The following is a 13,149-nucleotide window of genomic DNA, read 5'->3' as shown; positions in this document are numbered from 1 at the left end:
GAGTATGAGATTCCACTGTGCTTACTGTTCACCCAATAAAAAAAGCATCTGACTTGACAGACCCAAACACCACCGGAAAATCTCTCCTCCAACTTGGCTCTCTGCATATATCAATGGCATAGACTGTCCCCTGAACCATAAGACAGAAGCTGGTTTCAAGGCCCACTACTTGGGAATCTATCAAATGAAGCATAAAACAGGATATGTGTGCTCGCCAAATCTATCTGCTACTGTCCTGGAAAAGATTCAGTGCAGGGTCCAGATGGCTGAGGGGTTCTCTAGAGATGGCGATGTCCTCTAGATGCTTCTGTGTCACAGATGGCACTGTGTTGACTGCTTCAAGACTCAGAACACTGCAGAGCAGAGCCTCTTAAATGAAATCCACAAACTCCTTAAAAGAGTTAGGCCTAACACACCATACCAGAAAAAACCAAATGGACAAAGACTGCTTATCGTCCACAAGATGAGATGTAACAGAATGGACAGTACACAGAACTCGTCCATCAGTAGATATCTGGGATGGATCCTGCAAATGGATGATGAATTTAGGCCCAGAATCGAACAGGGGGAAGAGGCGACGGCAACGTTCTTCAAACGACCCCAAGCTTCTCCTCGAAACAAAGTAAGTCCTACCTACTTGATACCAACATTCTTCTGGGGACGTGCTGCTGAAAAGCGGCACGTGATAAGTCTCCACAGAAGCCATGTTGAGGATTGGCCAGGGGACAATGGAGAGGCTCCTGGTGAGTCTGAGCAGGGTCCAACACATACTGAGAGAAAGAGACAATGTTCAAAGAACCCAAGGAAGGACCTTCGACTACAGCCTGGACTCCTCTGTGATGATCTCAGGGAAGACACAGTGGAAGGAATGGCCACAGTGATGAGCTGACAGATCCTGGAGGAGTACAAGTGCATCACAAGCATTAAAATGCCAGAGATGAGAGCCTGAGCCAGCCTCCCCACCTTCTCTCCAAGACATGGCAAACACTTCTGCAACACTGGATGCCTGTGGCCTCCAAGAAGAAGACAATCTCTGCAAGATGTCACTTATGAAAGATCAGATGGAGCTCGCAGAGGAGCTACGAGGGAAGAAGTTTTGACCTCAAAGACTTAAGATGAAGGAAAGAGGTGGGAATCAGAGGCACCAGGAGTCCCAGGATCTTGTGTCCCTGACACAGCACAGCCTCCACATGGGACCTAAGGCACTGTTGTTATTTGAAAACTGCTTCAAGTAGTGCCTGAGGAACAGTCTGGGATGGCTGGCCCTGCTGCTGATTCCTGAAAATGATGCCAAGAGGCAGGGAAAATCTTGGCCCCTGCTTCTGTCCTTTTGTGAATGTCACGGTGCCCAAAGTACTTGGAAGGCAGAAGGGGGCTGTCACCTAGGGCTAGAGTAAAGCACCAGTGGCTATGAGTCTAGGGAACTCACTGAGCCAAGTCCTCAGCTCTTCCATGGATTTCTTTTCGTTTGTTTGTTTGTTTTTTGTTTTTTTTGTTGTTTTAGGCAATTGGGGTTAAGTGACTTGCCCAGGGTCACACAGCTAGTAAGTGTCAAGTGTTTGGTCTGAGGTCGGATTTGACCTCAGGTCCTCCTGACTCCAGGGCCGGTGCTCTAGCCACTGCACCACCTCGCTGCCCCTCTTCCATGGATTTCTATCTAGCCCAGCCCAGGAAAGGACTTGGTTCCATGGAGGTGTAAGTTACGCGTGGGACTTTATTTTTTTAAAGACAATCAATACAAGCATCAATAATACAGAGCCATTTCTTATTGCCTTTTCCTTTCCACTTACTTGAGAATGTCTGGGAAACTGGGAATCTCTGCTCAAGAGTGATGTTTGCAACAGCTCTGTCACCTCATCAGCTAGGCTACAAGCACACACTTAGTCTTTTGACATTTTATTAAATGCACAGCCAGCTGAACTGTCTCTGATGTCACTGTACACAGGAGAGGGAGGAGGGCAGGGGAGTAAGAACTGTACAACTTTCCTCTGGAGGCAAAGCTTCAAGCCCCTCTGGTCCTATTTCTTAAGGGTGAGATTAACCCATGTTCTGCCGGTTGCCATAACCCCGTGGATGTGTGTCCTTCCAGTCATCCCAATTACGCTTTTTGTATAGCGTATCCTCATCCTCCTCTTCTGACTTCGTTTCCTGATCCTCATCTTCTGCCTCCTGATTGAGGTTTACTAAAAGGGGCAAAGGGAGAAAGAAGAGGTGACCATCGAGGCAAAGTTGAGCAGAACTCCCCTGAACCTCTTGGGCCCTTAGACCATTCTGCAGGTGACAGGGAGTGGGCCCAAGTACACTAGGGGAACTCTACTGAGGGTAAATAACAGCCACAGAGAACACCCAAATTGGCTCACTTGGCCAAAAGTTCATCAGACCAACTCTTACTCCAGAGATTCCAATCCACAGACCAAAGTCCAGGAAAACAAAAAACTAAAAAAAAAGCTATCGTTAAAAGTACCTGGGATGGAAGGTAAGGGGAAGAGGTGGGCAGCAGAGCTACTGACGTGGGCACAGATGGAGTTCACTCTCCTTTGATGAGCTCAGGGTGTTCAACCCACCCTCAGACTATCCCATTAATTGGCTGGACCAACTCGTGTTAGGATCCATGAGGCTCCACAGAGAATGTGTGGATCACATCGACCAAGTCAGCTGCTACAGGCCTACCCTCAGCACTTGGCACAAGGCAAATGCCTAGGAGAAATAAAGCCAACCGCTCATCTGTTTACGGTTTACTCTACCCCTCTGAAAGGGAAACCGTGTTCTTCCTGGCTGCCCCCAGCTTGCCTATGCGGCCTGTTCTGCTTCCTAAGGTTCTGCTATCCTCCAAATAAGGGGAAGGCCCCCAGCTCTGAGAATCTTGACTTCTTGTCATCTTTTTTTGCTTCTAAAATCCTAGCATAAATTACTGCCTCTCCTGTTGGCTACCAATTTAAAGAACACGGAAGCAGGAGCCTGGTAGTTTGTGTTCAACTCATATTACCCTGATCACTTCCCAGGTCCCTTTCCTTTAGTGCTCGAGCAGAGTACCTGACACACAGGCTAAGCGCCTCAGAACTGCTTACTGATTGACTTGTACCTGTTGTATTCTTGTGTGTGTCCCATTTCTGGCGCTGCTCATACCAGTCATTCACTGTCATGGTCGCCAGGCTGGGATAGCCAGAGCCAAATACCCTGCAGGAAGCAAATCAGCAAAAGAGAGTTAAACAAAAACAGCCCCTTCCCTTCAGTGACAAGCTCACCCACTGACAGCTCTGAAAAACTATGCCACCCCCAGAATAAGCAAACTGGGCTCCAGTGACTAAGAGCATGGCCAGGCTTCCATTAGAAGACGAAGCATCTTCCAGGGAGGGAAGTAGGCCTAAGAACCTAACAGAAAGGGTATGGCTGCCAACTGCCCAAATGAGGCTTTACTGTGGGTTAGTCAGGTACGGGCACAGAGGAAGCTCCACAACTGTAGGACCCTTAGTGAGGGAACGCTGTCCTAAGGCTCAAATGAAATCCTCAGGGAATGATGGTCTTTCATTTGCAGCTGAAGGAGGAAGGCTGCCAGTGAAGAGAGTTGGGAGGGACCTCAGATGGCTTAAGCCAACCTCAAAGCAAACGCCCCCAACAAGCAGGCAGCCAGTCTGGGTGTGAAGATGACCAGATCACCTACTGAATGCTCTGGGGAGGAAGTTTGTACTTCTTTACTGCTCTTTCTTTCTTTTAAGTCTTAAGTGTTAGGTTTAGAAGGGAAATGTCAGTGGAACAGACTGAGGAGAGGCCAACGAGCACAGGGGAGAATGTCACCTTTCCATGACGGTTTGTACAAATCATCAGGTTTGTAACATGTACCTGCCATATCAGCCTGATGGCAGACAGCCCAGAAGAGCAAGCTCCCTCCCAGGTGCTACTTACTTGGCCTGGGCAGTATCCCGGGTGAGAATGAAAGGTTTGGTTGGAGGTCTGCTCTGTGGAGGCATCCTCGAAGTTGATGCCTGAAAAGGAAAAGAGATGATGGAGGTGAGCTGCTCTTGGTACCACAAAGGCTCCCAGTGTTCTGGGAACCTCAGAAAGCCCTAGGCTACCATCAAGTCACTGAGTACCACTTCCTGGTCTCTGTTCCCCAGAAACAGCAGCAGCAGACAAGGAGCAATGGCATGGAAAGCTCTCACTGCAACCACCCTATCCCAAGCAGTCAGTCTGCTTTTAAAAACTACCACTTGGACAAAGTGATTTCAAGGCTTTTATCCATTTCTAACCTACTTCCTTATTGTGGAACTGAAGACCCTCCTCTTAGCCCTGGCTTCCATGGAGAAATGCAGCTGGGCTAGCCTGCTTCCTGATAAAATGGCTGTTAAAGTCTGGGCCTTCCTTGCCCCTCTAAGCTCATCCAGTGTTGTAACACTCCCTATAAGGAAGAGCTTCAAAATATGCCTCAAGGAGCCCTCGGGGGATTCTCACACTGCACTCCAGAGAAAGTCAGAAGCACTCACATCATGTTTAGAACCTCCTTCAAAACAATACAGTCAAAGATGACGTGGCTAATTTCTGTCAACTCCATCACCTCCACACCCAACCCCAGCACCACACAGGGGACTAGGAGTCTGGGGCAAGAGAAAAACATAGATGGGTCCTTGACCGTAAAACCTCAAAACCCACTGCTTTAGGTGACCTTTTGAGAGGCTTTTCAGACAGCCTGTTAATTCCTTGATCTTTGAACAAAGTAGCTCTGGAACAAATTCTAACAGAAGCTAGGAAGTCACTCAGAGCATAGAACTCACAGGGCAATTAACACAAACTAGACCGGAAAAAGGAAGAAGAGCCGCTAGCTATGGGGCGGAAGGCCAGGGAGGAACCTCAAAGTAATTAAATATTTTTGAAGGCAACTGGTCAATTCAGCAACGTTCAACTCATGCTGCAGCCCTCAATTTTTAAAAATTAGAGGAAAATGACTGAACAGTGAGGGTTTTCCCACCCATATATATATTTTTAGGCAACTGGGGTTAAATGACTTGCTCAGGGTCACACAGCTATTAAGTGTCAAGTGTTTGGTCTGAGGCCAAATTTGAACTCAGGTCCTCTTGACTTCGGGGCTGGTACTCTAGCCACTGCACCACCTAGCTGCCTCCCTCCCCCCAATATATCTTGACCCTTTAGGGCAAAGAAAAACCCTAAGTCTATAATCGTATGATTCTGTGTCTCCACATCATCTGTTTCAGGGTGCTTTGTCATCTGCTGTAAATGGATAAATTGCAGCACAGCGGACTGCAAACCAAACAGATCTCCTGCCTTTTCTTTCTTCCCTTTGTCTCCTCTTCATCACCTCTCTTCCCTTCCGATCCCTTCCCTTCCCTCTCCATTATCTTAGCCACGGATTTTGCTGAATCCTCCTCCCCTGTGTGCCACAAAAACACCACATCTAGAAACAGGTCAGGCACTAGGAAGCATTAGGAAACGCTGCTCCAAGACAGGAGCTACAGCAGCACCTCAGACAGAGCAGGCATTCCAGAGGTGCTTGGCAAATGGGTGGGGAATTTAATTCAACCAAGTATCTGCTGCCTGGCATAGGCTGAAGCCTAGATGGTGCCACTGAGTGAACCTGTTGGGCAGATTCTTAGATTTCCCATGAGCTCATTACTAAGGAGACAGGCAAGACAGGCTTGGGCTTCTCAAGGAGGTGGGACCCACCTAGCTCAATAATGACAACGAGTGCTCGATTATGAAATTGGAGACTGAAATCTAATTTGAGGAATTCCCTGTGGAGGCTCCAGGTCATCATGTGGCACACAGCTGAAGAGCAGCCCCACTCCTACCTGCTTTCCCAAGTCTCGGGCTTTCAGGATCACTATTTCTTGGTCGATACTCTCGATCTCCTCCAGGCTGATGTTGGCCCACTTCTGTAAGTGAAGCAGGTAGTATTCTCGGACTTGTTCCTCGTCCGCTCGGCTGCTCTCCACAGCAGATTCCAGAGATGCCAACTTACTCTCCAGCTCCTTCTTCTGCTTGTATCTGTCCCACAGAATTCAATCCCACAAACACTGATGAAGTGCCTACTATGTGCCTGGCCCTGTTCTAGGGGCTGGGCACACAAAGAAAGGCCAAAAAAAGGGAGACCCTTGTCTGCTACTAAATGGGAGATGGATTTTGGTCCGGGGGGGGGGTGTCAGCCTCAAAGACTCAGTGACTGAAGCAATCCCAGCTTCTTTTGGAACAGGAAAGCAAACCTCCTAAGTAGGCTTACTTGGGAACCTCAAAAAGGAAACTTGCCCCACTCCCCCAAAAGATGGCTGCAGCAAGCTCACAGACATTTTCCTAAGTACAATTATCATGCCAAGGTCAAGTAGAAGAGAAATACTCAATATAATTTCTCCCTCAGCTCTTATAACCCAGAGTTCCCTTGAGCCTCAAGGAAGGAAGGATTACTAAAAAGGGCTAAGAACTGAAGCTAGGAGAAGAGACAAAGAACCTGTTCTCACAAGTTATCCTTATATTATTACATCAATCTGTGGTCAATATAATCCAGTTTTCCTCCAGGACACAGAATGCCCCCTTGGGCTTCCATCTGGGAGTTAAGCAACATTATTTCCCACAGAATCTTAATAATTGCTTGGGACCTCGGGAGTCCATCTAGTTTAGCTTCTCACCCTAAAAAGTGGGACTGGACTACTCCTGACAACATCCCTGACAGGGATTCATTCTCTTAAAATACTTTCAGTGATCGGGAGCTGGCCAGTCAGCCAATAAATGTGTAAGCGCCCAGATGCCAGGCACTGGGCTGGGCTGGGCTCTGCTGAACAGCTGGAATTGTTACAGAGTTCTTCCTTATGTCACATATATGTGCATCACATACATATCACATCACACATGTCATGTACATATGGCACTTACATTTAAAGTTTGCAAAGCACTTCACATGGATTACCTTATTTGATCCTCACCACAACCCTCAGAGGTAAGTGGTATTATTATTGCCATTTTACAGCTGAAGAAACTAAGGCAGACAGAAATTAAATGACTTGCCCAGTATTGCCTAGCAATTATCTGAGATTCGATTTGAACTCAGGTCTTACTGACTCCAGGCCCAGTGTTCTATCCCCTGTGGCACCACTTAGATATACCGTGAAATCTGCCTTTCTACTGGCTCCGCTGCTGTCCTTTGGAAGAGTTTGGGACAAATATTCCAATCGAATACTGGAAAGCATGTATTAGCATCTACTACGTGCCAAGCAAGCCAGACTCTGACTTTAAGGAGCTTACATTCTGTTGGGGGAATACACTATGTTCCCAGGTAAGCAAATAGCGGGGAGTAAATAATACGTGTGTGTGTGTGTGTGTGTGTGTGTGTGTAGAGAGAGAGAGAGAGGTGGAGCTGACCACACTGGCTCACACTGGGAAAACCTCCTAGAGAAGGCAGCCTTGAGCCTCATGGATCCCCTTCTGAATACCTCAAGTCAGCAACCAAATTGCCTCATCATCTTTTTCCAGGCTAAATAGTCCTGGTTCTCTGAACCATTTCTCACAACATGGCTTGTAGACCCTTCATCAGGCCACCGGATACCTCTTACAATGGGGCAACCAGACACATGTGGCCTACAGAACTAGGCTCAATGACCTAATCTTGGGATCCACAGATGCTCTTTAAGGCAACATAAGATTAGGCTGGTTTGTTTCTCCAATATACTCTTACAGCTGGTAACATCAGCTGGTTGAAACAGCTTACCTGAGATTTGCCTGCATGGACAGAGGGAGCAACCACACCAATGATACTCCAGATCTACGGAACTGTCATGTCACAATTCACAACCAATTCCCTAGCAATGGGATTTCAAGGGTGACACATCTGGCCAGACTCAAACAAGGCCTCAAAACAATGAAGGCGCTTTATCTGGGTGCTTGGCCTAGCCTTATTCCTCCCACCTGGACCTTCTGAAGCCCCATGGCTTCTTCCTATGAGAGGTACAGAGCCCAGTATTCCTGTCACCTACCAGGACTCCCTGGCATAAAAGTCCTGCATGTGCCAAAGAGACAGCTCACCAGGCCTCTAGAACAAGGGGAAGAAACGGTTTCATTTCTAGCAGCTGTACTAACATAGGCTGCTCTGGTCAATCCTCTGTTCCCACTCCACTTCTCACATAACCTGAAAGAGGCAGGGCCTGTGGCCAAACCCTCTTTGTCAGCCCCGAATCACCACAAACCCCAAAGAAGTGAGGCTAACCCCTGAAATGCAGTTCGAAATGCCACTTAGCCTTGAGATTTCCCCACATTCAGAGTGCCCTCCACTATTCCAAAAGGACTGCTGGGTGAGGAAGGGCTAAAAACTACCTGCAGCATCCCTATGCAGCTAGGCTGTGGCACAGCGATGACAGAGCTAGACCTGGAGTCAGAAAGACCCAAGTTCAAATCCAGCCTCAGAAACTTACTAACTGTGAGATCCTAAGCAATTCACTTCACCTCAGTCTGCCTCAGTTTCCTCCTTCCAGTAAAAAGGGAATAACAGTAGCACTTCCCTCCCAGAGTTGGGGTGAGGATCCAATGAAATCCTATTTTTAAAGTGCCTGGCACATAGGAGACGCTCTAAAAACGCTTATTCCCTTCCCATCTGCCTTGTGCACTCTCTCCCATGCAGACAGGAGTCCATTCCTAGCTCTAGAGAGACACAGCAGCAACTGGAGTAACAATTGTATCTTGTAACATTATAGTACTGTTGGAAAAACTGAGGGAAGTAAACCCTCAAACTCTTCTGACAATGTTGCACCTAAGTGACTCTTCCTTCTACGGGCTCTTAGGCTCTTGCAGTCAGGGCCTCTGACCTGCATGCCAAAGTGCCAGGCCAGCACCACCAAACCGACATGACTGATCCCAGCCCACGGCTAACTGCCCAGCCTGGCCGTCTCCTCACCAGCACGCCAAGACTTGAGACTAGTGGCCGGGGCAGCACAAGCTTGGACAGAAGCAGAAATGGCCTATCAGCCAAGGGCCGCTAATGCCTTATGGCACAGAGGGCTGACAATGTCAGTCAGGGGGAGTCCCCATAATGACAAAATCGAAGACTCGACAGAAGATGCAAACAGGCACAGGTAACCGAGGACAAAGTCAAGAGCAGGTTTGGTGAGAATGGCAGGAATACACCAACCCAGAATGATCTGAGGCTAGCGATAACTAGGTAAAGGAAATAAGGGCTTTGAAAAGTTACACTGGGGATGATCAGAAAACAACTAAGACAACTAAGAAAGAGAAGAACTAGTGGACTGAATCTACTTCCATTTGTTCTGCCAAGGACACTGAGAGTGAGCACATAATGGACATGCTCAAAAATCTGTATGAGCTGGGGCAAGTCACCTGAGCTCTCTGGGCCTTAGTTCCTCAGCTCTAAAATGAACCGATTGGACTAGATTCTCTCCAAGATCTCTCCCACCTTTAAACCATCATTTTTAGACTTTGAAGGACAACAGAACTGGTTAACAGAGAGCTAAAACAGAAGACAAGCAAAGAGATGGTATAAGATCAACTAGCTGCTTTTTCAAGGACCTCCAGTCACCAGGCCTCAAAAACTACTGTCCAGGGTACTGAAAGAACTAGGATCTTGAAAAAACTCATGGAGAACAGGAAAGGTGCCATGAGACGGGGAAAAGGCCGGTAGCCAGATTTAGAAAAAGGGGAAGAGCATGGCAGTATTTGCAAACCATAGGCCAGTAGAGACAAAATAGACAAAAACAACGTCAGAGACAAAATAATTTGGATTTCAGTAAAGCCCTGGACAAGAGGGAGAGACATGGGCTGGTGCACACTGCAATGATGTGGATTCAACTGGTAGAATGACCTGAACAAAACAGTGTTTCGAGGATCAATGCCATTCTGGAAGTCTCTGGTGGACTCTGTGTCACAGTCACTGTCCTTGTTTTTTGTGGTGTTTAACATTTTAATCAATTATTTGAAGGCACAGATGGAAACATAAAATTCAAAGATGACGAAAAACTGGGCAAGACAAATATCCCACTGGATGGCAGATTCAATATAACCAGTGTTTATTAACCATCTATGTGCCAGGAACTATGCTAAGTAGAAAGGCAAACCAGACTGCCTTCAAGGAGTTTACCAATCTAATCAGGAAGACAAGATGCAAATCAGATACAGACAGGAGAAATCAGAGACTTAACAGAGGGAAAGCACTAGCACTAAGGCGGGGGCGGGAAAAGAGTCTCACAGAAGGATGGGATTATCAGTGGAGATGAGGAGGCAGAACATTCCAAGCACAGGGCACAGAGAGTAAAAATGCATGGAGTCAGGAAATGGAGCATCTTGTTCCAAGTGTCACCATATTGCAGAGTGGGAGTGGGGGTGGGGAAAGGAGCTTAAAAGGTAGGAAGTAGTCAGGTTGTAAAAGGCTTTCAAAGCTAAACAGAGGAATTTGTATGGAAGTGGATTCTGGAAGTGACAGGGAGCTGCTGGAGCTTAAAGACTAGATGATATAGTCACACCTATGCTTTAGGAAGATCAATGATAGCTGAATGGAGGATGGACTGGAGTGGGGAAGAGAGCTGAGGCGAGGGGTAGGCAAGTAGTAGGCTACTGCAATAATCTACGGGTAAAGTGATATGGGCTGCACTAAGATGGTGACAGTTTCACAGGAGAGAAAGAAGTATATACAAGAGATGCTGCAAAGGTAGAAATTGATGGGACCTGGCAACAGATTGGATACTGGCAGGGCTTGGAGGGGGGAGGGGAGGGTAAGAAAGTGAAGACCTGAGAATGACTCCTGGGTTGTGACCCAGGTTTTCACATAATCGGTCAGGCTAGCAACTTTGCTAGAACCCATTCCAACTGACCTCCTTTCCTGTGTGGTGATAATCAGGCAACATGGCGTGACAGTTATGGGTGCCAAAAGTTCTGGGTCATATCAGCCTATCGAGGCATGGACAGAGCACTACAACAAACTTTTTGAGGAAAGCTATAAAACTGCAAGTGGTAGAGAAGCCCATCATAGGTGAGCTCTCCTTTAGGCGCAGCCATCTCCGGCTTAAAGAGCACACCTGGGCCTGAGTGGAGGTGGCCCACACCTGATGCTGCTACTAGATAATTATTAACCAGAGGCTGGATACATGATCACATCTCAAAGATGCTTCAGAGGAAATTCCTGCTCAGGAATGCTTTTGGAATAGATGAACTATTTGCCCAAAGTTTGGATTTTTCAACCCAGATTCTGGGATCTAATATCATCAAGAGAGGGCTTTGCAGGAAGCCACACTGGGAGGCCCTTTAAGACTTACAGTTATGGCACCTAATACAGACATGGTTCCACAACAGACAAACCCAACCTCCAGGATTCTTTCTAAAGTCTCCCTGGGTGCCCCATGGGTTCCAGCTTCATTAAGAGGCCCTCAGTCCCAGCTGGCACTTATAATACATCCCGAATAGTTCTTGTTCCTTCTGGCAGAAACAGCCACCTGAAGTCAGTATAGGTTGCTTCCCAGCCTTCAAAGTTTCTTCCTGGGAGGGAGACTCCTGAGGAAGCTAGAGGACCCTCATGTAAACTGATGAAAAATTCTTAGATCTTAAGAATGGGAAGGGATCTGAGAGGCCATTTAGTCCAACCCACATCTGAAGAATCTTGTCTAGAAGATACATGACTATCCCCAAGAATTCAGAAGTCTCATTCCTTTTTGATTTTTCCACTGAATTTCATAACATCCTCATGTGTCAGTGGGAAACCTCCATTTTTCAGATGGAGAAATCAAGTCAGAGTGATTTGCTGAAGGCCTCCCAGAATGAATACTAGTTTTGGAACTAGAGGTTCTAGGTTCAAATCCCCAGCAGATCTGCTAATTAATACCCTTGCATATGTCTCCTCTCTTCTCTAGTCATCAGTTTACACATCTACAAGATGAGGGGATTGGACTAGCTGGTTACCAACGTCCCCTCTAATAACCTATAGCAGTGCCATACAATGTGCAACCGAGGTGGGAAGAAAATTGAGTACACCGAACAAAGGAGCCAGTGTTCTTTTCGCTAGACATCGGTTTCCACGATGGGGGTGAGGGGAGACATTTTTTTTTTTAAGGCAACTGGGGTTAAGTGACTTGCCCAAGGTCACCCAGCTAGTAAGTGTCAAGTGTTAGGTCTGAGGCTGCATGTGAACTCAGGTCCTCCTGACTTCAGGGCCGGTGCTCTATCCACTGCGCCACCGAGCTGCCCCCGAGGGGAGACATTTCAACAAAGGCAGTAGCTCCTGGCAAGTCGTAGGGATCTCTGCTTTCCTCATGCTCGGTAAGGAGGAAGCCCCCTTAACAGCAAGCTCCTTTTTGGGGGCTTCTCCAAAACACACAGCACCTTACAGTACTCCATCAAGCCCCAGCCACTGACTCACCTTTCGATTTTGGCTTGTCTGTGGGACGCCATGGCAACGAGGTTTTGCTGGCTTCCTGCGGGCCCATCCGCCGACTTTTTTCCAGTGGGGCTGTCCGGACTTGGGGGAAGCTCAAACTTCGTGATCTGGTAGTTCTGACACTGCTTTAGAAAGTCCATGAAGTGGGCCCGGGCAGTCTGCACTTGCTCCAGCCGCTGGCTTAAGTTGACCTGCTTCAAAGTGAGGGCTCCCTGGAGAGCGGGCACCATCAGATACTTCAGGTCAGCGGAAGAGATCTCTTCCAGCTCCTCGTTAGGGCTGTAAGGAAGGCGGAGAGACAAGGCTAAGCCCGAGCTCGGCTGCCGACTGGCCACTACAGCGGGCTCGGGGGCTCCCCGGCCCCGGCCCTGTTCCCCCCGGGACCCCTCCCCTGGCCGCCGGCTACTCCGCCCCACCTGCCCCACCCCAGTCCGGCCGTTGGCCGCCCCGCCCCCCCCGCCCTCTCGCACCTGAACAGGTCAAGCTGCGCCAACATGCGGGAAGCTTTATTCAGGCTCTCCAAGCCCTGTTTCACCTTCTCCTGGATGAACCTGGAGTTCGTCGACTCATTGGTGTCCTCCACCTCACCTAGGAGCCGGCGGCCGGTCTCTAGCAGCTGCGGCAATCGCGGTCCGGCCACCTCCTCGACGTCTCCGGTCGCCGCCATCACCGCCTCAGCCATCTTGGAGAAGGACGGAATCAGTGCTCAGCTACTTCCGGGGTCAAAGGACACCGACTCCCCCGCCGTACCGGAAGGGTCGCCATCTTGGTTTCCCCCT

The 13,149-nt window shown here is 48.3% G+C and overlaps 1 protein-coding gene across 1 annotated transcript; it reads right to left on the bottom strand.

Annotated features, from left to right (window-relative positions):
- Window positions 1-1,694: 1,694 nt before the first annotated feature.
- Window positions 1,695-13,142, bottom strand: IGBP1 (immunoglobulin binding protein 1). Its single transcript, XM_020976445.2, has 6 exons — window positions 12,841-13,142; window positions 12,353-12,649; window positions 5,802-5,997; window positions 3,904-3,983; window positions 3,083-3,177; window positions 1,695-2,183 (listed from the first exon to the last, which is right to left on the bottom strand). The coding sequence occupies exons 1-6, from the start codon at window positions 13,050-13,052 to the stop codon at window positions 2,038-2,040; spliced, it is 1,026 nt and encodes a 341-aa protein (XP_020832104.1). The 5' UTR covers window positions 13,053-13,142; the 3' UTR covers window positions 1,695-2,037.
- Window positions 13,143-13,149: the final 7 nt, after the last annotated feature.

Source organism: Phascolarctos cinereus, unplaced genomic scaffold (genome assembly GCF_003287225.1).
Source record: "Phascolarctos cinereus isolate Bilbo 61053 unplaced genomic scaffold, phaCin_HiC Scaffold_8;HRSCAF=390, whole genome shotgun sequence".
NCBI classification, from domain to species: Eukaryota; Metazoa; Chordata; class Mammalia; order Diprotodontia; family Phascolarctidae; genus Phascolarctos; species Phascolarctos cinereus.
Note: the sequence above shows the minus strand (reverse complement) of the source record. Positions and strands in the feature narration are given on the sequence as shown.